Source organism: Salminus brasiliensis, chromosome 17 (assembly GCF_030463535.1).
Source record: "Salminus brasiliensis chromosome 17, fSalBra1.hap2, whole genome shotgun sequence".
Taxonomy (NCBI): domain Eukaryota; kingdom Metazoa; phylum Chordata; class Actinopteri; order Characiformes; family Bryconidae; genus Salminus; species Salminus brasiliensis.
The window spans coordinates 7278306-7303277 of NC_132894.1; the positions used below are offsets into that span (position 1 = coordinate 7278306).

General features: G+C 40.4%; 3 protein-coding genes and 1 pseudogene across 3 annotated transcripts; 3 read left to right on the forward strand and 1 right to left on the reverse strand.

The window, feature by feature from the left end:
• Positions 1 to 2206: 2206 nt before the first annotated feature.
• LOC140538106 (mast cell protease 4-like) lies at positions 2207 to 5529 on the forward strand. Its single transcript, XM_072660537.1, has 5 exons — positions 2207 to 2264; positions 3114 to 3264; positions 4156 to 4297; positions 4612 to 4863; positions 5263 to 5529. The coding sequence occupies exons 1-5, from the start codon at positions 2207 to 2209 to the stop codon at positions 5422 to 5424; spliced, it is 765 nt and encodes a 254-aa protein (XP_072516638.1). The 3' UTR covers positions 5425 to 5529.
• Positions 5530 to 8893: 3364 nt separating this feature from the next.
• LOC140537979 (mast cell protease 4-like) lies at positions 8894 to 12991 on the forward strand (annotated as a pseudogene).
• A 5064-nt stretch (positions 12992 to 18055) lies between these two features.
• LOC140537978 (kallikrein-7) lies at positions 18056 to 19257 on the forward strand. Its single transcript, XM_072660342.1, has 5 exons — positions 18056 to 18113; positions 18208 to 18361; positions 18447 to 18579; positions 18681 to 18941; positions 19036 to 19257. Exons 1-5 carry the CDS (start codon positions 18056 to 18058, stop codon positions 19192 to 19194), a joined length of 765 nt encoding a protein of 254 aa, XP_072516443.1. The 3' UTR covers positions 19195 to 19257.
• A 2141-nt stretch (positions 19258 to 21398) lies between these two features.
• micos13 (mitochondrial contact site and cristae organizing system subunit 13) lies at positions 21399 to 24969 on the reverse strand. Its single transcript, XM_072660462.1, has 4 exons — positions 24747 to 24969; positions 23762 to 23918; positions 22694 to 22745; positions 21399 to 21900 (listed from the first exon to the last, which is right to left on the reverse strand). The coding sequence occupies exons 1-4, from the start codon at positions 24773 to 24775 to the stop codon at positions 21803 to 21805; spliced, it is 336 nt and encodes a 111-aa protein (XP_072516563.1). The 5' UTR covers positions 24776 to 24969; the 3' UTR covers positions 21399 to 21802.
• Positions 24970 to 24972: the final 3 nt, after the last annotated feature.

A 24972-nucleotide genomic window follows, 5' to 3' on the forward strand; every position in this document is an offset into this window, starting at 1 on the left:
CCACTTATTGTCTGCATGGTTAAAAAAAAACATCTCAGGTTGTTCAGTCATTCCAGTATAGTAAAATACCACGACTGCAGAAAAGTGCTGCTCTTCACCGCCTGACTGTTTGTATCCATGGTAAATATTGGATATCACTATCCAAGGACCTAGGCCCTGCTATTTTGCAAAAATGTTATGTTTGAAGTTGCACAATCAATCCACAGCACAATCCCCCAAAACGCACCCAGAACTGGTCCTGGGTGCGGACTTGTGTATTTGGGACAGGTGTAAAAAAGTCCCTTAATCTGACTAACACCAGTAACAGAGCAATCATACTAGGGGTAGTTTTAGTCAAACCAAAATGGACAAGTATAAACACACCTTAAGAAGCCTTTGTTGTAACACTGTATTTACAAAAATACAATCTGATTAACGAATATATGTACAATTACTGTCCAAATTGCATGTGATGATGCTACAAAAATAGGAAAATGGACCAAAATCATATGATGTCCACTGTACACTTTACCCAGCATTACCCAGCATTCAAGCAAATCTCAAAGACCTGAGATGAGTAAATTCCAATGTATTAGAGTGACCATTCGTATACATTACGCTTGATACAGTAGAATAAAGCATCAAAAATTATAGCTTCAGTTAAATATATTTAGTGCATAATTTAGGTATACAGTCACTGCACTGATGATCTGGTATCTGGTAATTTCTACTAAAAGGCAGCTAAGCTGTTTACCAAAAAGTATGAGAAAGATACTCACACAGGGCCAGATATTCCATCAGTTCCATGCAGAAACACTGATTACCACTGAATAAACCTATCATTTCTAAGCACACTGAGCATGTCTGATCTGTAAACATCAGAAATGTGTGAATGAGCAAGTCCTATCAGTCCTGTCATAACCATTCATTCATAACCCCTTCACCTCGACAAAGCCAAGAAGAAATCGCAGCATCTCTCTCTTCTTCAAAGCGTATGAACACATGGGTAAGTGAATGGCAGGGAGGCTAAACCACACTCCAGGCCCTACATGGTTTCTGTTCAGGGAAACGCGAGGATTTCCTCGTATCTGAGCACTTTGTCATGACGGCTACGCACTGCATGAAACCGTAAGCTCTCCACAAGTGTGATGACTCAAAATGACACAAATACTCCACACCATTTACAATTTCTTTGGGCTCACTTGTTCTTTCCAGTAAAAAGGACAAGCTGACGGTTGTGCTGGGTGCTCATGAGCTGTCAAACAACATGGGCCGCACAGCAGTGAAGTTTTATCAGTTCTAAAGTTCTAAGCAGGACTTCCAGTAGCACAGCCCAGACAAGGTCACCCCTTAAAAGACAACGTCAGAGCCAGAAGATGACTTCTGGGGAAAGCCCTAACTCTGAATGAGCTACAGATGTCAATGACTGAGACTGGAGTGAAGGTCACCAGTCACCAATATTAAGAGCCCTGCATACAACTGGCCTCTTCAACTCCCCCCAAAAGTATTGGATGGAGCACCAACCATCATTCCAGAGAACACAGTTCCACTGCTCCACAGCTCAGTGCAGGGGGGCGAGCTGCATACCCCTCTAGCCCACCTGATTGTTTGGCACCTGGCATTAGAGAGTCCTATATAGCAGTACTTCTCTTTAAGGACTAGACAAGCTGTGTATGTGTGTAAATTGTGCACATCTGTGTCAGCGATGGATGCACTTTAAAAAGTAGCTGAATGCATTGATTAAAAGGGGTGTCCACAAACATTTGGACATGTAGTGCATATAAAACTCAACAATTGAAGTATACTACAGAACATCTAATCAAGTCAGATGAGTTTTGGAGGTCAGTAGAACTTATACAAACCATGTTTGTAGAGATGTGTGAGTAAACTAAAGGGTCTTTACCAATTTGCTTTGCTCAAATACTGTAGAACGTTTAAAAAACAACAACAATAATAATAATAATAATAATAATAATAATAATAATAATAACAGCATCGTTCTGAGTGGTCTTGGGCACTGAAGTACGAAACTGTGGTTTCTGCCTCTGTAGTAGAGATGCAGAGACAGCCCCTATGTGCAATAATGAACAGAATTATGTGCTGATGTGACAGCAACACATTGAAGGTTTGAAGAATGAGGAGTGTTTGTGGTGAGCATATCTTGCCCACCCTGCTACATATAATCCCCTTCCTCTGTGAAGAGAACTAATTCTCGCCTGGTTGCATCATGAGTTTCTTCTCTCTGCTTCTGCTGGCTGCGCTGCTGCCATCCTCGGCCCGATCTGGTAAGATTCGTACCTAGGTTCTTCTCTTATCTACTCTCACTTACATTTAACATTTACATTTAATGCATTTAGCAGATGCTCTTATCCAGAGCGACTTACAAAAGTGCTTTGCTATTTACTTAAGAAAAACCTCAGCTAGTTTAAATAGACTAATAATTTAAAGACCCCTTCAAGTTTAGACTCTAGACTCTAGACTCTTAGGTAATTATTTTTATTACATTTTGAATATTGTATTTAACTTCTGTTAAAATCTTGGTGCTCCCAGTCAAAAGTGACCAGTCATTAGAAATGAACAGGTGACACTTTAATAGGTGTATAAATGTGGCTTTAGACACATTATCATACATGCTTGTGTGTACAGCGGGTTTGTGATCTGGATGGAGGTGAATCCAGGCTGGAAGGAGGGGAAGCTCTTCAAGAGACTATGCTTAGAAGAATTTCATGTTCTGCAGTTTTTAAGATAGTGACACTGTTCCAACTCCAGATTGTATATTTGTACATTTATGCCATAATGACACAATAACAGTACTACAGTTTTACAATACATACAATAACAGTTAATAAAGTTTTCAGGTGCAATTTGGGCCTTTATTTACTAATAAACTTAGACTCTGCCTATTTTGACTGGCAACACTAAATATACAAATTTAAAAAATTCGAAATAAACACAATAATACAAAATAAACACAAATATTCTTGTTAAATTTACTTTTTCCTTTCACTCTGTGGGTTCTCACCAGCGCTATAGCAGAGCATTACTGATGTGCTGAATGAGAAACGTTACTGCTTCACCTCTACAAAGAGAAGAATGAGTCACAGCATGTATTTCATCTCCCTCTCCTGAAACAGAGCATGTGGACATGGGTATAATAAATGGCACGGAGGCTAAACCACACTCCAGACCCTACATGGTTTCTGTTCAAAGAAAAGGAAATCACATCTGCGGTGGCTTCCTGGTGTCAGAACACTTCGTCATGACCGCTGCACACTGCTGGAATCAGTAAGTTCTCAGCGTCACAAAGTTTTACTGTGACTTCTGAGAAACGTTCTCCACATAGAGGGACTACTCTCAAAATCACCTATTCATTAAAAACATAGAATGCTATCTATCCAGTCATCCATCTTCTTATGCACTTCATCCTGGTCAGGGTCAAGGTAGGGCCAGAGCCCATGTGGAATTATTGAGGGCAAGGCAGGAATACCCTCTGGAAAGGGCGCCAGTCCATCGCAGGGTTAATGCTATATACTATTGTATACTTTGGAATATACTGAATGATACTGAGCTGCGTATAAAAGTTTGAAATCCATGTTTTCAGTAATACCAAGTTTCAGATACCACAGGTCATAGGTTTTGTAGAGTGAGCTGTTTTGGTGGCAGATGACCATCAACATGTTAGGCAGTGTGGTATTAATGTTTTAGCTCATTGACACAAATATTTATATTTATAATAGACAATTCTGGTTACTTCTTCTAATTATTATTATTATTATTATTATTATTATTATATATTATAATACTGTCCAAGGATATTTTCCTCATACAGACAGTGAAGTCTAGCATTTACAGCCATCATCCAAAGACAAGTCAAAGACATCCAACACCTAGTTTATCTAATCAGTCTTTAATTAAAGGAAATCTATGCAGTGTCTGAAGTTCACTGAGAAGATCTGCAACCAGACCTGCGTACTTCTAATGTTGTGTTCTTCTAACCAACATCTCAGTTTATGGGCAAAAACACACTTTCTGCTGAGACAGGTTCAAACTGCATAAGACTTTTTCACATTCACGTTTACTCTATATTCATAACAACATATAAAAATAAGCATTTTCCATTTTACTGAACTTAAACTTTAAACTTAAATTTGACTTATTGTATTTTATTTTCAATAGAGAGGACAAGCTGACGGTTGTGCTGGGCGCTCATGAGCTGCCAAAGAGCTCCTCTGATTTGGGCCGCAAGGCAGTGAAGTTCTATCATATCCATCCAATGTATGACTCAGAAACTCTCTTTAATGACCTCATGCTGCTACAGGTAAGCCACCAAACACTTCTTCATATGTGAAACACTTCTAAGGATAATGACAAACATAGATGTCATTTATGACCAATGTGAAACTTTCACAGTAGCTACTTAATAATGACTCTCTCAACAGTCTGGATTTAGATTTTGGACTGTTGAGAGGGTCATCATTAATTATATATTGGTCAGTTAATGGCCTTTAGTTACTAACAAGTGACAAAAACTTGCTACTGCATTTGAATAATGCTTATTATTATTATTATTATTATTATTATGATTATTATTACTACTACTACTACAAACTAACAAAGACCATTTCACCACAGCTAAATAAAACAGCCAAGAAAAGCCAACGGATCAACTGGATTCCCATACCAACAAAAGACAAGGACATCAAGGCCAAGCCAGCCTGCAGTGTTGCAGGTTGGGGGAAACAGCAAACCAGTGGAAGCCGCAGTAAACGTCTTATGGAGGTAGACGTCAGTGTCATGGACAAAAGGTTTTGTCAGAAATACTGGGGAAAAGGATATTCAGCATCGAGGATGGTGTGCGCAGGAGGTCAGGGAGGATTTTGCCAGGTAAAAAATAATATTTTCCATGCAATTAGTACCTAGTAGTCCATCCATTTGTGCCCTATATGTTTATGCACGGTTTACAGATCGGACACACACAGTAAACTTATTGAATATTATCACTATCATGCTAAAACCTAGTGTCTCAAAAATTGCAGCTTTTTGGGAGAAGGAAAACAACTTTTTTAACTTTCAATTCAAGTAATTTTGGAGCATTTCTATTGGTCTAGACACCATGACCTGTTTGTGCAATGATAGATTTGGTCAGAATGAAAAAATCCAAGGGTTGTTTCTTAGATACTGAATTACAGCAATTTGAGTCTCACAGGGCAAACATAGCTTAACTGTGTCTAGGAGAAATAACAAGACTCTTAACTTGAATATTTCTTTCCTCTGGGGCTACAGGGTGACTCTGGGGGGCCACTGGTGTGTAAGGGTACTGCAGTCGGCATCGTTTCATTCACAGATGACAAAGACTGCAACTCACCCAACAGGTTGCCCAATGTCTACACCAAGATCTCCAAATTTCTGCCATGGATTAAGGCTATTTTAGGAAGCATGGAGTAAACACCTGACTAATAAACATGCTGCATGTTCTTAGATTTGTTTAAGTTTAAAGTTGTTATTTTATATTTGTTTATTTATTCATTGTTTTTGTATGTGAAAAGACATTGCGTGTTTTTTATTACTAAATCAATCACCAAATTCAATATTCAAGATTAATTTATTTCACAATAATGGTTTACACTGACTTGGTGACTAATCAACCAAAATATTCATGTGAAAAAATAAAATAAAATTTTAAATACTTAGTTCATTATTAAAAATGTTTGACATATTTGATTGTTCAAATAATATTTTTACATAAATAAGATTTAATTTCACCTTTGCAAAATAATTTGATGAGCAAAAAAAAAAAAAAAAGATAAAAAGATGCCAGTTCCTACTGAGGAAAAAGCGAGGACACGCAATGACCTAATAGCTGGTACAAGATATGTCCAAATGTTTGTGGACTCTTACCTTCACTTCACATGAATCCATTTAGCTACATTAAATTGTACCTGTTGCTGACACAGCTTGTCTAGTCCCTGTAGAAAAGTACTGCCAATAGAATAGAACGTTCTGGAGCAGATAAACATGACCTACAAGGCCTAATGCCAGGCATGGGAGTATAACCATCAGCAGTGGAACAGTGTTGTCTGGAAAACATTTTTTGTGAGTTGGAGAGTTGGAGGTGAGGTGGGGAGTTGGAGGTGAGGTGGGGTTGTAATAATCCACCATTCTGAGTTTACAAAAGCTCTTGATGCTGAGCGCAATCAGATCCTCTCAGCAATGCTATAAAATCTAACAGAAAGCTTTCCCTTGACAGTAGAAACAATTAATTCAACAAAATCCAACTTTTTAATACCCTTAAATTCAGAAGGAAATTCAGAAAAAAATAATGGGCAGGTGTCCCAATACGTTTGTCCATATAATGTACACCCACCCCCCCTCTGGCTGAAATAACCTCAATTATGTTTACCTCAATGTTTACTATAACTCTCTCTGAAATGGTTCTTCCCACTCCCTAAAGCAGAATTAAATCATAGTGGGTTCTATGATGGAGAACCTTCCAGGCCCAATCACTTCATATCACTGCACTGACCAACAAAACATACTTCCTGAATAGACGCAACAGTAAATTTCCCCAATAAAGAGGTGATATGGATTGAATAATATTTTTTTGTGCTGAGACAGCTTCTTTCCATTGACCATCAGGCTTCTGAAAAGCTAGTAACTATGTAGTGCATCATACATTACACCTAGAACTCATAAACTTGCATGGACAATCCCAATGGCCCTCAAAACTTCACTCTACTCTTTATTGTACAGTAACCTAGCAGCTCACTGCACACTACTTCAGTTGGATTCATGTGGTCTGGATGTGCCACAGAGCCACAGAGCCAAAAGCCATTATCAAGGTGAGGGAGCGTTTCAGCATCCAATATATACAGAATTTGCACTATTCTGATCTGCATACAATTTGTTAATGTCTGATAATGGTTAGTGAATGATGTATGAATGAAGTTATTTGACAGCATGGGAGAGATAAAGTCTTCCATGATTTAAAGGGAGAATTAAATGATAGTCATCGGCATCAGCCATGCAGTTTATGTACTTTAGCAGTAAAATATCACAGCTCATTCATGCATTCAGATCTGAGCAGCCAACAAAACAAGAAAGAATCCAGCAAACCCTCTTTACAGAAGTGGAAACACCCCGTCCGGTGTAAAGTGGGTCTTGAGGTGTGTTTGTGGTGAGCCTAACTCGCAGACTCTGCTACATATATTCATCTTCCATCACTGGGGAGAACTCTCTCCCTTCTGCACCATGGCACTCGCCTATCTTGCCCTGCTGGCTGTGCTGCTACCGTTCCTGAGCCACTCTGGTAAGCCTCATTGCATCTTGTCTTTCTCTCTGTTCTCTGTAAGAGAATGTTCCTCAACTCAGTTTGTTTTCATGCTCCCAGATGGTTCATGTTTTTGTCCTGCCTGAGCTCCCAGCATATCCTTGAGCTGAACAGTCAAGAGCACTGAACATCTGGGACACAGTAGAATGGCAGGCCGGTTTCATGGACACTGATCTAATCTAGTTTTGGACTAACCTGCAATGCCAATGGTTTTTCAAAATTGTTTTTCACCAAAAGTCCAAGATTAGGTTTAATCTGGATTTGGAAGTTTAGGCTGGCCTTGGGAAGCTTTAACTGGCCCTGGGTAAATGCCACTTTGATAATAACTGTAATCCCACCAGAAATGCAAGTAAAAATGGTCCTAAAATGGTCCTTCGAAATGATGGCCTACATAAAATTTCTTTATTGTTCGAATTAAAACACACACTGCGTTCCCTGATCATACAAATGTACTTGTTGGACATCAGTGATCAGAGAGTAAAAGTAGTATGTGAGTGAGTGAGTGAGTGAGTGAGTTACAACCCAGGTCCATGAACTGCATCTAAAAAATGAACTTCTGAATTTAGATGTTTGATTGAGTACTGAGAACAGCCCAATATATTTTCTAAGAACATTTCTTAATTTCTGCATATCTTCTTAAATTCAGCTTTAAAGGCATATAAGAATTTACTCACATGTTTATTGTCAGCATGTTCAGAACAATCTTAGCTCACTCTATAATGAGAGATTAATTTTTTAATTAGTTGGCAACTCATTTGGATGTTGATTTTAGTCGGCTAAGTGTATTAGTCCTTGCACCCCTAATATATATTTACATTTTGTCTCTAAGGAACCTTATTGTAACACTGTACTTACAAAAATGGAATGAAGTGCATCCCAAAGAAATGATTCAAGTAAATTAATACACAATTTGTATATATTAAGTATATATAAATAAATATTAATTATATGATATAAGTAGAAAGAGCAACACAAGTCCAGACCAGTTACATTTAAGGCATTTAGCAGACGCTCTTATCCAGAGCGACTTACAAAAGTGCTTTGCTTTTTACCCAAGAAAAACCTTATCTAGTTAGAATAGACTAATAGTTCAAAGATACCTCTAAGTTTAGACTGTCAGTAAGTCAGTAAGGTGACCACTCTGCTATTCGCTATACTCTCTGAAGAGGTGGGTCTTCAGTCTGCGTTTGAAGACAGCGAGTGACTCTGCTGTTCGGACACCCTGGGGACGTTCGTTCCAACACTTTAGTGCCAGGACAGAAAAAAGCCTGGATGCTTGTCTTCCATGGATTTTTGATGGATGGCGGGTCGAGCCGAGCCGTACTTGAAGCTCAAAGGGCTCTTGGTGTGGATCGGCTTTTGACCCTTGCCATCAAGTATGGAGGGGCTGGTCTTCCATGATTTAAACTAGTCTTCCATGATTTAAACAGCACATCTGCGGTGGCTTCCTCGTGTCTGAGCACTTTGTCATGACGGCTGCGCACTGCAGGAAACGGTAAGCTCTCCACAAGTATGATGACTCTCAAAATGACTCTGCTACATATATTCATCTTCCATCACTGGGGAGAACTCTCTCCCTTCTGCACCATGGCACTCGCCTATCTTGCCCTGCTGGCTGTGCTGCTACCGTTCCTGAGCCACTCTGGTAAGCCTCATTGCATCTTGTCTTTCTCTCTGTTCTCTGTAAGAGAATGTTCCTCAACTCAGTTTGTTTTCATGCTCCCAGATGGTTCATGTTTTTGTCCTGCCTGAGCTCCCAGCATATCCTTGAGCTGAACAGTCAAGAGCACTGAACATCTGGGACACAGTAGAATGGCAGGCCGGTTTCATGGACACTGATCTAATCTAGTTTTGGACTAACCTGCAATGCCAATGGTTTTTCAAAATTGTTTTTCACCAAAAGTCCAAGATTAGGTTTAATCTGGATTTGGAAGTTTAGGCTGGCCTTGGGAAGCTTTAACTGGCCCTGGGTAAATGCCACTTTGATAATAACTGTAATCCCACCAGAAATGCAAGTAAAAATGGTCCTAAAATGGTCCTTCGAAATGATGGCCTACATAAAATTTCTTTATTGTTCGAATTAAAACACACACTGCGTTCCCTGATCATACAAATGTACTTGTTGGACATCAGTGATCAGAGAGTAAAAGTAGTATGTGAGTGAGTGAGTGAGTGAGTGAGTTACAACCCAGGTCCATGAACTGCATCTAAAAAATGAACTTCTGAATTTAGATGTTTGATTGAGTACTGAGAACAGCCCAATATATTTTCTAAGAACATTTCTTAATTTCTGCATATCTTCTTAAATTCAGCTTTAAAGGCATATAAGAATTTACTCACATGTTTATTGTCAGCATGTTCAGAACAATCTTAGCTCACTCTATAATGAGAGATTAATTTTTTAATTAGTTGGCAACTCATTTGGATGTTGATTTTAGTCGGCTAAGTGTATTAGTCCTTGCACCCCTAATATATATTTACATTTTGTCTCTAAGGAACCTTATTGTAACACTGTACTTACAAAAATGGAATGAAGTGCATCCCAAAGAAATGATTCAAGTAAATTAATACACAATTTGTATATATTAAGTATATATAAATAAATATTAATTATATGATATAAGTAGAAAGAGCAACACAAGTCCAGACCAGTTACATTTAAGGCATTTAGCAGACGCTCTTATCCAGAGCGACTTACAAAAGTGCTTTGCTTTTTACCCAAGAAAAACCTTATCTAGTTAGAATAGACTAATAGTTCAAAGATACCTCTAAGTTTAGACTGTCAGTAAGTCAGTAAGGTGACCACTCTGCTATTCGCTATACTCTCTGAAGAGGTGGGTCTTCAGTCTGCGTTTGAAGACAGCGAGTGACTCTGCTGTTCGGACACCCTGGGGACGTTCGTTCCAACACTTTAGTGCCAGGACAGAAAAAAGCCTGGATGCTTGTCTTCCATGGATTTTTGATGGATGGCGGGTCGAGCCGAGCCGTACTTGAAGCTCAAAGGGCTCTTGGTGTGGATCGGCTTTTGACCCTTGCCATCAAGTATGGAGGGGCTAGTCCGTTCTTGAATTTGTAGGCAAGAGTCAGGGTTTTGAATCTAATGCGGGAAGCAGCTACAGGAAGCCAGTGAAGAGAACATGCAGTTCCATGCATTTGTTGAGAAACACTGATTACCACTGAATAAACCCATCATTTCTAAGCACACTGAGCATGTCTGGTCTATAAACATCAGAAATGTGTGAATGAACAACACAGTCCTGTCATAACCATTCATTCATAACCCCTTCACCTCGACAAAGCCAAGAAGAAATCACAGCATCTCTCTCGTCTTCAAACAGCGTACGTACATATGGGTATAGTGAATGGCAGGGAGGCTAAACCACACTCCAGGCCCTACATGGTTTCTGTCCAGAGAAATAAACAGCACATCTGCGGTGGCTTCCTCGTGTCTGAGCACTTTGTCATGACGGCTGCGCACTGCAGGAAACGGTAAGCTCTCCACAAGTATGATGACTCTCAAAATAACATAAAAACACTGTTCAGCTAGAAATCCCTCTGCCACCCTTTCCAGTAAGGAGGACAAGCTGACGGTTGTGTTGGGTGCTCATGAGCTGACAAATAACATGGGCCACACGGCAGTGAAGTTCTACCACGTCCATAAAAAGTATGACCGGAGGACTTTCTCCAGTGACATCATGCTCCTACAGGTAAAGCACCAAATGCTGCTGCGTCTGTGGAATGCAGCTGATTAGAAAACAACAGGCAAGTGTGTAGGTTTGAGCTAAGGACCAATTAACTGTTACTTCTCTTTACTACTAAGATGCTCAACTGTGGGACTGTGGGACTCAACTGTCTTCTATTTGGCTGATAGTTAAGGTCAAATAAGACAAAACTCCCTGAGCTAGAAACGTCACAACCAAGATTTAAGGGGATGGATTAGCTCCCGTTCTACACCTCTTTCAAATGGTACCTCCCTGAAGAAGAGATGATTTTCTTTAATAAATAAAACAAAATAAATATGATTGTGGTTTTTAAAAGAAAGTAAACTGTCTGTCTTACTATCTCAAATTCATTAACCAACCAAAAAAACATTCATTGCCCCCCTCTTTAGAAGCTCCACCCCCCAATTTTGTTTACTCACACTGCCAAGGGGAACATAACCAAATGACCCACATACCAGTGCATATCACAACAGAGGACTGTCTGTATCCGATAAAGCTAACAACCAAATCTAACGTTACCCAGCATAGCATTTCAAATTAGGCATCTAAATAATCACACTTTGCTATCAAACATGTGATTTAGGTCTTTGTGACCACAAAACTCTTCAAACAAAAAAATACTACAATATAAAATCTCACAGGGGTGGGTTGATGGCACGTCCTCCTCACATCACTCCTAGTGTGATGCTGGTCAGCACAGGTACCTGTTAGCAGCTGTATCGGAGCTGGGGAGCCACTGTGTTGGACACAGATGGAATTTGGCCTTCACATTTAACCCATTTGTGCAGTGAAACCCACACAGTGACAGTGAGCACATGAGCTGGTGGGCAGCCATTGCTGCCGGCGCTTGGGAAGCAGAGAGGGTAAAAGGCCATTCTCATGGGCCCAACAGTGGCAACTTGCTGAGCCCTGGTATCGAACCCACAAACCTGCCATCAACAAGCGCACTGCCCCCTTCAGCTTTCATTCCAACTGTATTTTATGTTACTACATTTACTGTTAATGATGATCCATTTTCCCACAGCTGGACAGAGCGACCAAAAGGAATGACAAAATCAACTGGATTTCCATACCCAAGAAAGACACAGACGTCAAGGACAGTGTGGTCTGCAGTGTTGCTGGCTGGGGGAGACTACAAACCAATGGAAACCTCAGTGAAGTTCTAAGGGAGGCAGACGTCAGAATCATAGACAAAAAGCTATGTAAACAGTCCTGGGGAAAGCACTACTCAGTGTCGAGGATGGTGTGCGCAGGAGGGAGTGGAGGATTTTGTCAGGTATGATACAATATTATCCAGGTTATCAGTGCTGTGTAGCAGTAATTCCAATGTACAGCCATGCTCAGAAGTATTTGGACACTGACCCAATTTTTTTTCTAATTTTGATTTTTTTCTGTACACCACCTCAGTGGATTTGAAATGAAGCAATCAAGATATGATTGAAGTGTGGACTCTTCCATTTTCACAGCCTCAAAAGTAATTGGACAGATAAAAATTAAAATTTTAAGGAGTATTCTTTTATACCTGGAAGCAAAGTTTTTTCCACAGAGATGCTTTTGCAGGCCTTTACTGCAGCCGCCTTTAGTTGATGCTTGTTTGGGGGGCTTTCTGCTTCAGTTTTGTCTTTAAAACTTTAAAGAGTTTATAAGGCATTGCCAGGGGCAGCATTACACAAATTGTCTTACTGCCCAAACACTTCTGAACCTGACTGTTTGTACTGGACACTCAGTATACAGGGCATTTATTGCATATGCTATGATGGAGAGCAGCAGAGCACTGACTCACTATGTGTATATCATGTTACAGGGTGACTCTGGAGGACCTTTGGTGTGTAACAACACTGCAGTCGGCATCGTTTCATTTACAGATGACAAAGACTGTAACGATCCAGAAAAGCCCAATGTCTACACCAAGATCTCTAAATTTCTGCCCTGGATTAAGCGTATTTTAAGACTTATGGAGTGAACATGTGACTAATAAACATATTATTTGTTCCTGCAATTGCCTTTTTATTAATCGTTATGAGCTACTCAATTTATCACTCAACTAATCCTGAGTCTCAAACTGAACACCACAAACAAGATCAAACCCTTTTTCTTATTCAGCATCCGTCTGAGTTCTCAGTGGAAACATGCGGTTATCTTTGCAGCGAAGGGTCGCTTTTTTTCTTTTTCTTTTTAGGTCGGGGGTCTAACATCTGAATGTGAGACCACAACTCTTTACCGTCAGGCTGTGTGTCACTGCCGGCAGAAAAAGAGTGTGTGGTGAGACAATTTTACTCAGCATTTGAGAAGAGAGCACCTCAGCGAAGAGTAAGCCCTGTGACTCAGCATGAAGAAACATCAGGCTAAACTAAACCACATTCTTACCAATAATAATGAAACTATAATGGCCTGGTGACATCTGGAATACTGCTGTCACTGTATGTGCAATGATGAAATAGATGAAATACAATTGTTCATAAATTGTGTGTGTGTGTGTCAATTGCCAACTAACACTCAGCAGCTGCCACTTTTCCTGGAAAGCCTACTTGGTAGAGGTGTGCAAAGATTTGGGCCAAATGACCCAATTGAGAAGCAATAAACACACAATATGAAACATATCATATTTGTAGCCAATCCTAATAAACAGAGCCTTTTTTTTCATAACATAAAAAATAAAACATTAAAGTTATTAATAGAAAGAAAACTGTACTCCAAGTGTTACAGAGGCTTATGTGGTTTTTGACAAGATCGGAGACATTGATTAGCAAATCAGGCCTGATTTGGAGGCTTTAAGGAGCCCTGTTTTCACCCAGTGGCTTCTACAGGGAAGCCACTGGGTGATATATATATATATATATATATATGTGTATAAAATATATATAAAAGTTTGGGGACGCCTGTTCATTTTGTTGGTGCATTTTGTTTATGCATTTTTCTGCACATTTATTGCAAAGTTCTTATTTATTTACATAATTGTAAAATATGTATAATATAATGTATTTATGACAACTTTTTTCACACACCACATGTAATGTTTTTTTTCCTTTTCAAACGTAACATTTGTATAAATAACAAGGGTGCCTGTTGAACACCTATAAAATGTGAATTTATTTCACTTGAACATGTAAATTATCCAGGGTACCCAAACTTTTGCATAAGCCTTGACATACACACTAAACTGAAACGTGTGAACAGTCCGACTGTCTTTGGTCAAACATGCATAACAAGCATAATCTACACAAGCAGGATATGAAAGCTTGTGGCCTCTTCGTCAAACCGCTCTTCCTCAGGGTCTCAGAGCAGTCTTTTAGCAGAAGTGGAGCTGTACTCAGGTATGCTTCAGCTAGATTCAAAAATATATCCTTAAACAATATTTAACACTGATACACTATATGGACAAAAGTATTGGGACACCTACACATTACACCTACAGGAGCTTTGGTCCCTCTTCGCAGCTCTAACTGCAGGTTTGGAACACTTTTTGGCTAAAACTCAATAATACCTCAACAATAACTCAATAATACCCCTCACAGTTGATTGGGAAGAAATGCACATGAACAATGAGTTATTGTTGCAATGGTGGAATCTTATTCCAAAACCAGGCTGGAATTTAGAACCAATGACTTCTTTAGAACCACTCATTCTTTCCATTGGTGGACGGCTTTACACCTGTGGCAATGAGTCTAAATGGAACACTTGAACTAATTGATTCAGAGGTGTGTCTAATTACTTTTGTTATCTGACTAACATCTAGCTGCCCTTTTGGTCCAGGTCACCCAAGACAACCTTGATATAGTCAGCTGACATTGCATAACTAGTACAACCTTACAGATGAGTACAATCTCACAAACGATTTTAGCAACTTATGTCCAGATAAAAGATAGTAGTACGTGTGTGTGTGTGTGTATAGCATAGCTGTGTACAGCTGTGCCCAGTAGCAGCACCTGTGCTGATCAGTGAGGATGGCCTTTAATACAAGCCACACACTGCCCACGTTGCAACAACAGGAAGTCTACTTTGTCCTTCTTGCCTCTAGAAGCACATACGAAATTGTGACCAGTGGAAAAAAATGCAAAGCACAATTCGTTGCTGTGCTGAATGACGACTATAAAACAAGCTACACTGTTAAAAGTAGAAGATCCTTGAGGAACTTTTGGAGGTTCTTCAGTTCAAAACTCTCTTAAGGTGCTTTGAGGAAACTTCAATGAACCCTTTTCTTCTACAAAACTTTTCTTGAAGGTTCCTCAAAGCACCTTAAGTGGTTCCTTCACAGTTTCAAATTAAAGAACCTCCAAAAGATGCCACAAGGTCTGCACATCTGGATTTGGGTATTTTGGGGACCGTTGGTGGACAGCCATGTTCAGATCTCTTCAGAGATTCGATTGGGTCCAGGTCAGAGCTCTGGCTGGGCCACTCAAGGACATTCACAGAGTTCTCCTTAAGCCACTCACTAAGAAAATGGACCAATGCTCATTTAAATATCACAGTGGTACACAAACATTGCTGTTGGACAATCTGCTACTCACAATATTAATACATTAACATCTAATAACATCTCCATGAATAATAATAACAACAGCAGATTGTATATGATAGAAGGAGTTTAGGGGGGAAATCAGGTCAGTATTTATGTCATATGGCAGTTAGTCTCGACCTTGACTTAGACTCGCCTGCTGACGCAGTCTTGGTGTTGAATCAGGCGTAATGCGTCCAGGTCTCACCTCTCACCTCCCATGTCTTGACTCGGTCTCACCTCAGGTCACGTATTTTAGCAGTAAATGTAAAGGCTGGAAAAATGGTGTGACCAGAAACAATACCAGAAAGGAAAAAAGAGAGACCTCCCACTCATCTTCTCTGGAAACTATTAGTATTCAATATTACTCACAGGGAAGACGCGTCACTTTCGACCCAACAGTGGATTCTTGTGGGGTTTATCAAGAGACACATAACTGACACTGTTTGTAAGTCTTGCTGGTGGTTATTGCATTGTTGTGTGCACTGTTAGAAAAAAAAATCTTAGAGTGATTAAACACTCTGTTCTTCCAGGACATGTCCTCTTTCTATTAAGTGTAATTAAGTCTATTAAATTCTATTAGTGTAAACACGTTAATCACACGTGTTGTTGTGATTACTGCGTTTACACTTTTTAATAGATGACACTTCTAATAAAAATATAAAATAACACCTCTACTACCTTTTATATGATATAATTTTTTGTAATTTGTTGCACTGTTCAGTCCTCCTGGTGTGTCTCACAGGCTATAACTGTGCGATTAAGTTGATTATTGATTTGAAGCTGAATTTAGATTTTGTCACATTTGCACTTTGCACTTTTTCCTGCTGTTGTTAAACAGTCTCCCACCCAATGGTTGCATGTAGATGCAAGTACATATAGTCCAGTTTAAAGAGCTTAAAGGACAATTTGAATACAAGTTAGGAATCCCAGCCGGACACATTTGTTTACATCCCGAAAAGAGATGAACAAACACAAAAACAAATTCTGTGATTAATTATGATTAATATCTGACAATATCTCAGTGTAGTTTTGAGAGCTTTAGCCTCAGAGACGACGAAGCTCGGACACAGAAGCTTTAATCGAGAAAATGCTTCAACAACTTTAAGAGATAAATGGATGATCAGTCATTAAGTTGGATTAATCTAAGAGCTAAAAGAGGAGCAGCTGTGTGTGTGTGTGTGTGTGTGAGAGAGAGAGAGAGAGAGAGAAATGAGGGAGGGATCAGAGAATAACAGTAAGTTATGAGATATCATCCACATTTCAGCATAAATAAAGTGTAATCTACCCTCTGAGCTCAACAGTAGCGATGCTGTGTTTACATCATTGCCTGTACTTGTGTTACTGTGTTCTTCTGAACGCTCGGAAGTGTTCTTGTTCTGCCCGTGTTAATGAGGATGCATCAGGACATGACTTGTTTGGAATTGGCACAGCCAAATATCCCAGAATGCATTACGCACTGTTCCAATTACATAATTACCATACATCTCTTTGTAAGAGACTTTGCCTAATAAAAATACATGAACCATCAAACCACCAACTGCTAAGACAACTGCACTGCCACTATGGCTGGGGGTCCCACGTTCGAATCCCGAGTCATGCTGCTTTGCCATCAGCGGCCAAAATCCAAGAAAGCACAATTGGTCTTGCTCTCTCCCCGACCCAGACATTTGTTAAGTGTTGCGGTGGAGCTGGGGATCTGGCGCTAACATCTGATTGTGTCGGCTGGCCAACAGTTCGAAAAGAGGCGGAGGCCGCCTTCGCATGTATCAGAGGGGATGTGTGTTAAATCCTGACCAGCTCCACTGCACCAGCTAACAGATGCCTGCGTCGGCCAACATCGTTTTAAGAGTGATGAGGGGAGAGAGAGCACGGCCAATGGTGCTCTCTCAGACTTAGGACACTGATGGTAAAGAGGCATGGCTCAGGATTCGAACTTGCGACCCCGCAGTGGGCCCGTAGTGGCGCAAACTTTGACTAGGGCTTTCACTAGAGGGATGAGTTTATGTAAATTTTGGGGGTGCAAAAATGCAAATAATGAGTCAAGACTATGAGAAAACAGGCTGGAGGTTTTGGACTTGGTCTGTTTTCCAGCTCTGTTTTGGTTCTAATTGATTTGCTTTTAAAGGAGCGACATGTATTTGAGGGTCATGGTTTGTCACTGAACTCGCATTATTCAACGGCGCCAAGAAAACCACAGTTTAACATTCTAGGTCACCTTCAGTATCAGTATCAGTTAAACAGACGTGGATGTTTCAAGAGATCCTTATTAGGGTCACTGGGTCAGTCTTGTGAGCTAAAATATGACAAAACATCACATATTCCTAATAATATGAATAGCATTCAGGGTTTGTTTGATTATGAGATGTTAGAAATAAGAGAGGGTTTTGGGGTGTTTTCTAGGTTCAACAGTACTGCAAACTCCAGTGAGGGGTACACTATTGTCTAGCAGACAAACCACAATGAGGAGGGCCCACAATGAGTATATAAGTACCTGGAGTGGTCTTTGACTCACAGTGGCTTGCTGGCAGGATGAACGTTCTTCACCGAGTGCTGCTTGCTGCAGCTTTGAGCACACTGATGTATGAGGGTAAGCACTCAGTAGAATTAAAGTGAATTAAAGAATGAAATATACTGCACAGCTCCTAGGAGATCATAGTTTGACTGGTCATTTCTTCTTTTAGCCACGTTTGGAGATGGAATCATTAATGGCAAGAAAGCCAAGAAGAACACCTTTCAGTTCATGGCATCAGTGCAGTTCAACGGGAAGCACGTATGTGGAGGATTCCTCATAGACTCCAGATTTGTACTCACTGCTGCCCACTGCTGCGACAAAAGGTAGGTCAATGATGTTCTGTGTTTTTGACACTTTCCTTCTGTTTCTGACTGCTACTAAAACAAACTCTTCGTCTGAAATGCAAAGGGAGAACATTACCGTGGTGCTTGGCACTCATACGATCAGTGGAAATAATGGGGAAAGATATGCAGTGAAAAACAAGTTCAAACCCCTGTCCTACAAAAACTCAAAGAGCGGGGATGACATCATACTTTTGAAGGTATACTTTGAATACTTCTAAATCAGTAACATATGAATATACAGATTTTACATAACCATTAGTATAAAAGATGAGACTAATGAGATTTTTTCCAATTCCAGCTTTCCAAGAAAGTAAATCTCAGGAAAGGTGCGAAGACCATCAAAATGTCAAGGAAGGACAAAGTCCAGCCAAAAACCAAGTGCCAAGTGGCAGGCTGGGGAAAGACCGAAACACAGAACACAGTCAGTGACCTTCTGGTGACTGATGTGGTAATTGTACCTTTTAAAGACTGCCAGAATGAGTGGAACAGCGTGAGAACTAGACTCCCAGACAAAGTGCTGTGTGCAAGTGGCTATGACACTAAAAGTGGTGCATGCCAGGTAGGATACTGGAAATATCAGAGTATGCTCTGTAGCTGTAGAACAGTGGAAATCACCAAGCAGTGTTAATGTTTGTGCTGTGTGATGTTTGCAGGGTGATTCTGGTGGGCCTTTGGTGTGCAAAGGTGAAGCAGTGGGCATTGTCTCCTTCAACATGAATGGAAACTGTAATTATCCAAATGTACCCAACGTCTACACTCAGATTTCCAAGTTCAGAAGCTGGATTAAGAAACAGATGAAGAAAAGTGCTTGAGGTTTTGTTTCTCTCTTTTTCTTCTTTTTCTGCTCATGTGTTGCTTTCGATCTGACTGCATGTTATTACTGTTCAAAGCTTAAATAATAAAGGTTTTATATGATGTAAAATGTGACATGGGGGTCTTGAATGGGTGTATCTTTAAGGAAAATAGCTGTTTTGGATGTTCTACATGCTAAAGCGATGTTTCTACAGCACACTTCAGCAGAGTTCATCTCTGAAAAGTTCAATTCCTACAACAGGCAAAATGCCCTTTCGAGCTTTCGGCAGCCTGCCTGAAAGCGGAACCTGCAGCCCCAGCTCAAGCATCGTTCGACAGAAACCACACTGAAAGTTCACCACCACCACATGCAAGACTTGTGCAACTTTGAAGTGAAGTACAAAATTTATTACAGCCACATTTAGACTCTCAATATAGAACACACTGGCTAATGTGTTTATTGTGGCGCGGAGACCTTATCTGCAATTTTGCCCACTTTTTGACATAATAAGAATCTAGCAGCCGAGTCAAAAGTGTATGATGAACGGACCAGTAGTAATGCTCCAAAATAACTTGGAAAAAAATTGACTTCCTTTGAAAGTTAAGGTTTTTCCTTCTACTATAAAGATACCACCAGATATGATATATATATTGCTACATATTGTTCTTTGCATATATAGCAACAATAATAACCCTGTAATTTAAAGGAGTGTTCAGATCATTCAGTACTTGCTATTAGAGCTATATTCTATAGCTGGATACATTTAATAAAATGTATATAAATGTATACACAGGTCAAACATAACATTTACCATCCTGCCTAATATCGAGTAGGTCCCCCTTGTACCACCACAACAGCTCTGGTCATTCGAGGCATGAAGCCCTCTGAAGGCATCCTGTGGTATCTGGCACCAATATGTTCTGTAAGATGTACTGCAAGAGGCCTGTAAGTGGTGAGGTGAGGCCTCCATGGATCGCATTACTGAGTCTTAGGTGCCCATGACCATGCAGCTGGTTAATCGGTTGTTCTTCCTTGGGCCACCTTTGGTAGGTACTGGTCACTGCATACCAAAAATACCCACAAGACCTGCCTGATGTTTTGGACATGGCTGACCTGGTCACCCTAATCAAAGTGTCTCAGATCCTTACGCTTTTAACACATCACCTTCAGTAACTGTATATATCCAAGCCTGGACAGATGCCAATGTATTTCACTGATAAAGATAATCAGTGTTTTTCACTTCATCTGTCAGTGGTACTAATGTTATGGCTGATTAGTGTATAACTCCCACAAGCAAATCAAGCCATTTGAGCTCAAGAGGCAGAAACAGGACAACAGATTTTGTGCAAGTGACTCTTAAAGCTATGCACTCCATTTTGAAGGAAGAACTAAGTACTCCTACAGTGGCCATTACAGTCCACTGGTACCAAAATACAGTCTTATGCAAAAGCTTGGACCTCCTGGTCAAACTACATGTTCTTATGATGTTCTTAATAAGTGTAAGCTCAATTTTGCTACAGAAAGACACTTCACCTGTTTCCAAAGGACACCGTTCCACTGCTCCACAGCCCAGTGCTGGGAGGGGTTTATATCCTCTAACTCAGTGATTCCTAACCCTGGTCCTGGAGAACCACATGCCCTGTTTTTGTCTGCTTTCTGGCCTCTTTTCTGTCACCTTTTGGTCAGACAGTCATAGGCTTCAGATTTCCACATATGAATACATGTAAATATTGTTCCATTACAGCTCTATAATGCCCTACTTAAGTAGAGTAAGAATCTGTGATTTCATGACTTGCGTAGCACACTGCATAGGGAGCAGTGTGTAATTTCTTCGTAGTGTATTGATGTCTCTCTTTATGGGACTCACACAAGCGTTTTTCGTCCCTGTGTGGACGGGAATACTTTCAAAAACGAAGGGAGGTAAATCTCCATGGAGGGGGCCTTGGTGTATATTATGCTCCCAACAAACCTGATCCAGCTAATCAGCTAATGAACAAGTCCTTTCTAAGGTGAGAGTAGCATGCTGGAGCAGGAAACCACTGAAATGTGCTTTGGTCAATGATTTCCTATAGAGAATAAACAGGTTGTGTGTATTTGAACACCTTAAAGTAGTTGCATTTACTAATAAGAAGGGGTGTCCACATACTTTTATAGACATATAGTGTACATAATGTAGCAGGTTAAATATGCTGTAGGTATAAGTATCGTGATACACAATTCACCTGCTGAACACAGTGATGATTTATTCTGCACTGAATAATAATTTGCTTTTGGACAGAAGAGAAAAAAGGAGAAAAAAATATATAATATAAATACAATGATACTTTATGCAACGTTTACACCCACATTGTTATCAATGTATTTATTTTACTGGACATTAAATATACCTTTAAAACAGGCATCTTTCTTCTCCCTTTAACACATTTTTAACACAAAGGCAGACTGTGAATAAACTTGCAAAACACTTGAGTGTGTTCATGGGAATCTCTCCATTGAATGTGGTTTTCCAGTGTGGGAACTTCTACACGTGGGAAAGCACTTCCATGTGACGGGAACTGGGAAACAGCTGATCTTAAATTTACCCACTGGAATCGTAACTGTAGTTGCCAAAGGGTGATGAAACGAGTTCATTTGGCCAGGTCTTTCAGGTACTGCAAGCCTTGACTTGTGTAGTCACACATTGCAGTTGGAGCGACTGATAGAGCATGGATGGACTTCTGCACTCCTGAGGGGGAGAAGAAAACAGGTTACAGGTAGATACACCATATGTCCAAATGTTTGTGGACACCCATATAGTTTTTTTCCCCCTGTGGTACGTAGCTTTGTGAACAATTTCAAAGCAAATACGTTATATTTTTTGGCCATGTAATTATAAAGATGATGAGTTCGGTGACAGTTTTTGTCAATGTTAGCCTAGCATCTACTGTTGTAAACAAAAGAAGCAAACCTCATACATCAAATATGAGCACTGCACATATGAGACCTGTGTGCTTTGGGCCAAAAAGTTTGTATATAGTTTTTTTAACTAGATTTCTTGTTTACTTACAGGATATGAAACCAATATACGCCATTTGTTGGGTGCTTGTGCTTTAGGGCCCAGTTTCTTTATGAGCTTTTAGGAGCTCATCTGAACTGGCTAAAAGACAGTTGCCTGCTTTGCCATTTAACCATGATCTTTGTGCGAAGAGGTTATAGGAAACCCAGCCTAGATTGGGTTGAAGGAGAAAAAAAAATCTTTCAAATTCAGAAAAGGCAGGTAATTCGTGAGCTAGCTTTATGGAAAGGTGTACAGTTTAGAGATTTGTATTAGGTCATATTCAAGTTATTGCCCAGCCCTATATCTACCAGTGATTGTCAGACAGTCCACATTTTTGCTCGAACCCTGTGTAGTGAGTGATATAATCAGGGTAATTTGGACTGCCTAGGGGGCCTGAGGACAAGTTTCAGAGCCACTATACCAAGTTTTCACAAAGAACCATTTGGAAAGCTTTATTTTCACATAAAGACAAGGGCATTACCTGAGTTCCATGCATCAACTGGGGAGAACTCAATTTTGGGTGCTGCAGGAAGCTGAAACAAAAAAAAGAAGAAAAAAATGGTAATTATTTTGAACCTTGAATTAAAACATCATCAAGCATCACTACATTTCATGCAAGACCCCCTCAATTTCCAAATGAACATTTCTCAAGAAGAAGCAAACATTCTCTTTTGGTCTACGACGTCCTTAAAGACCTACATGACCAGACAATCCTTTGGTAGGTTTCAAAAAAAGCAGTCATTATCATCATGCTGGTATTCTAAATCATATGACCTTGTTTACACCTGGTCACTTCATGCGTCTTGAGGATGGGGATTATATCTGATTAAAGCTGAGTCACATAAAAATGTGAGTGTAGACCAGATGTACAGTAAGGAAGTAGAACTACTTCACTACTGTACTTAAGTACTAAAATACTGTATCTGTATCTACTGGAGTATTATTATTTTTCCTCCTACTTCCACTATAACTTCACTACTGATTTTGGATAAGTTTAATACTTTTACTCCGTTACAGTACAAAACTTGTACTTTCAGTACTTAAGTAGAAAACTGTTGGATACTTCCACTTAGGTATGGAGCTTAAAGAACACCTCTACTTCTACTCAAGTCACTTTTTTGATCGAGCACTTGTTCTTTTACTCAAGTCTGGGTCTCTTGTCCTTTATACGCTTTAATGTCTGGTGTAGACACACCTAAGACGTATTTAAACCAGATACAGGTCCGAACACTCATACCAGTTTAGGAGGAGGTCTGAGACACATCTGAGCCACGTTACAGCACTGTAAACACAGCCGCCTCTCGATGACACATTCGACAACTGATACCCCTCCCAGTAAAACCGATACCCCTCCCAGTACAACCCAAACACCAGTAACAACTGTCGAAGTTGCATATTCCTCCCACAGGGCAATCAAACAGGGCAAGATTTCAGTCGGACTAACTGGAGACGCATTTGACTTCTAAATTTAAAGCATTTTCAGTATACAACCCAGATACTGGTCACACAAAGTGATCAGTTATTTAAAATAATTTTTAATGAGCTTTACTTCTAAACCGAAGTACTTCGTCCATTCCTCCACAGCAGGAGGAACAGCCGCTTTAGCTTTGCTCAGAGCCACAGATCCCTCTTCACTGCCCCCAAGAAGTCCGGAGTCATAGGCCACGTAGACCGCTCCTCCAGCGATGCCCACCTTGGTGGCAAGCCTGCAAGAAAACCAGGATCGTTAGATTTCATTGGATCAGCACCTAATACTTATTATGAAGAGACTTGTACACGACATGTCCAAATGTTTGTGGACAGCCTTTTTAAATAAATGCAATTGGCTACTTTCAGTTGCACCCAATGCTAACACTGATGTTGAAATGCACACACACACACACACAGTGTCTCTCTAGTCCCTGTAGAGAAGTACTGCCATTAGAATAGGACTCTCTGGAGCAGATAGACACATGAATGCCTAACGTGCCAGGCGTGGGCTACAGTTATCTGGAACGATGGGTGGTGCTCTATCCAATACTCTTGGGATGACTTGGGGACTTAGAGATGATGTGGGGTGGTGCTCATCCAACATCCTGACCTCACTGCTGCGCTTGTCGCTGAATGCAACCACTCCTGGCAGTGTCAGAAATTAAAAGTACCTTGAATTCAGGGTCTATGCAAACTTTTGTAAATGCAAACCAAAGAAAGATTAAATGAATGAGCTGTCCCAAAACTTTTGTCCAGGATCTATTAGGACCCAGATCTACTACGTACACACTGTATATGACTTATTTAGGCAGGTGTAGAAGGTCAGGGACTGAAGGCTTCTCTCTCCTCCTGCCTAATCTGATCAGCCACAGCTTCAGACCAGGGCCAGCACAGCACTGAGCCCTGCCTGCTATTAGCCTGGCTTACACTGCGGTCTCCCTCAATAAAAATAACCGCAGAACTATTTCAGCAGCATCTGTCTAGTTTAATAACCGACATTTAGGCCAGTTTGCTCTCGGTCTTGCTCCTGGGTGCCGTTCTTCTCAGCGAAGGCTGAAACTTACTTCACTACGGGTAAAATCTTGGCCGCCATGGAGTCACACGCAGCGCTGCAGGACTGCAAACTCAGACAGGACTGCACACAGGCGTGTATCTGCTGAGACCTTCACTCTGCAGACCGAGAAGAGCAGCAGCCGCAGTGATTCTCCACACGTTAGCTAGCCCGGCTAGTTTGACAGCTAACAACATCCACAAGGGCAGCAGCCGTTTCCGGCGGCCTGCGAATAAAGT

What these genes read in the sequence shown, in the direction of transcription:
- LOC140538106 (XM_072660537.1), top strand. Translation starts at nt 2,207, where the DNA reads ATGAGTTTCTTCTCTCTGCTTCTGCTGGCTGCGCTGCTGCCATCCTCG. An exon ending in GCCATCCTCGGCCCGATCTG is followed by an intron (nt 2,265 to 3,113) that starts GTAAGATTCGTA and finishes CTCCTGAAACAG; the next exon opens with AGCATGTGGACATGGGTATA. An exon ending in ATGACCTCATGCTGCTACAG is followed by an intron (nt 4,298 to 4,611) that starts GTAAGCCACCAA and finishes ATTTCACCACAG; the next exon opens with CTAAATAAAACAGCCAAGAA.
- LOC140537978 (XM_072660342.1), top strand. Translation starts at nt 18,056, where the DNA reads ATGAACGTTCTTCACCGAGTGCTGCTTGCTGCAGCTTTGAGCACACTG. An exon ending in GAGCACACTGATGTATGAGG is followed by an intron (nt 18,114 to 18,207) that starts GTAAGCACTCAG and finishes TTCTTCTTTTAG; the next exon opens with CCACGTTTGGAGATGGAATC. An exon ending in CTAAAAGTGGTGCATGCCAG is followed by an intron (nt 18,942 to 19,035) that starts GTAGGATACTGG and finishes TGATGTTTGCAG; the next exon opens with GGTGATTCTGGTGGGCCTTT.
- micos13 (XM_072660462.1), bottom strand. Translation starts at nt 24,775, where the DNA reads ATGGCGGCCAAGATTTTACCCGTAGTGAA. An exon ending in CGAAGTACTTCGGTTTAGAA is followed by an intron (nt 22,746 to 23,761) that starts GTAAAGCTCATT and finishes TTTTTGTTTCAG; the next exon opens with CTTCCTGCAGCACCCAAAAT. An exon ending in AGTTGATGCATGGAACTCAG is followed by an intron (nt 21,901 to 22,693) that starts GTAATGCCCTTG and finishes TCTCCCCCTCAG; the next exon opens with GAGTGCAGAAGTCCATCCAT.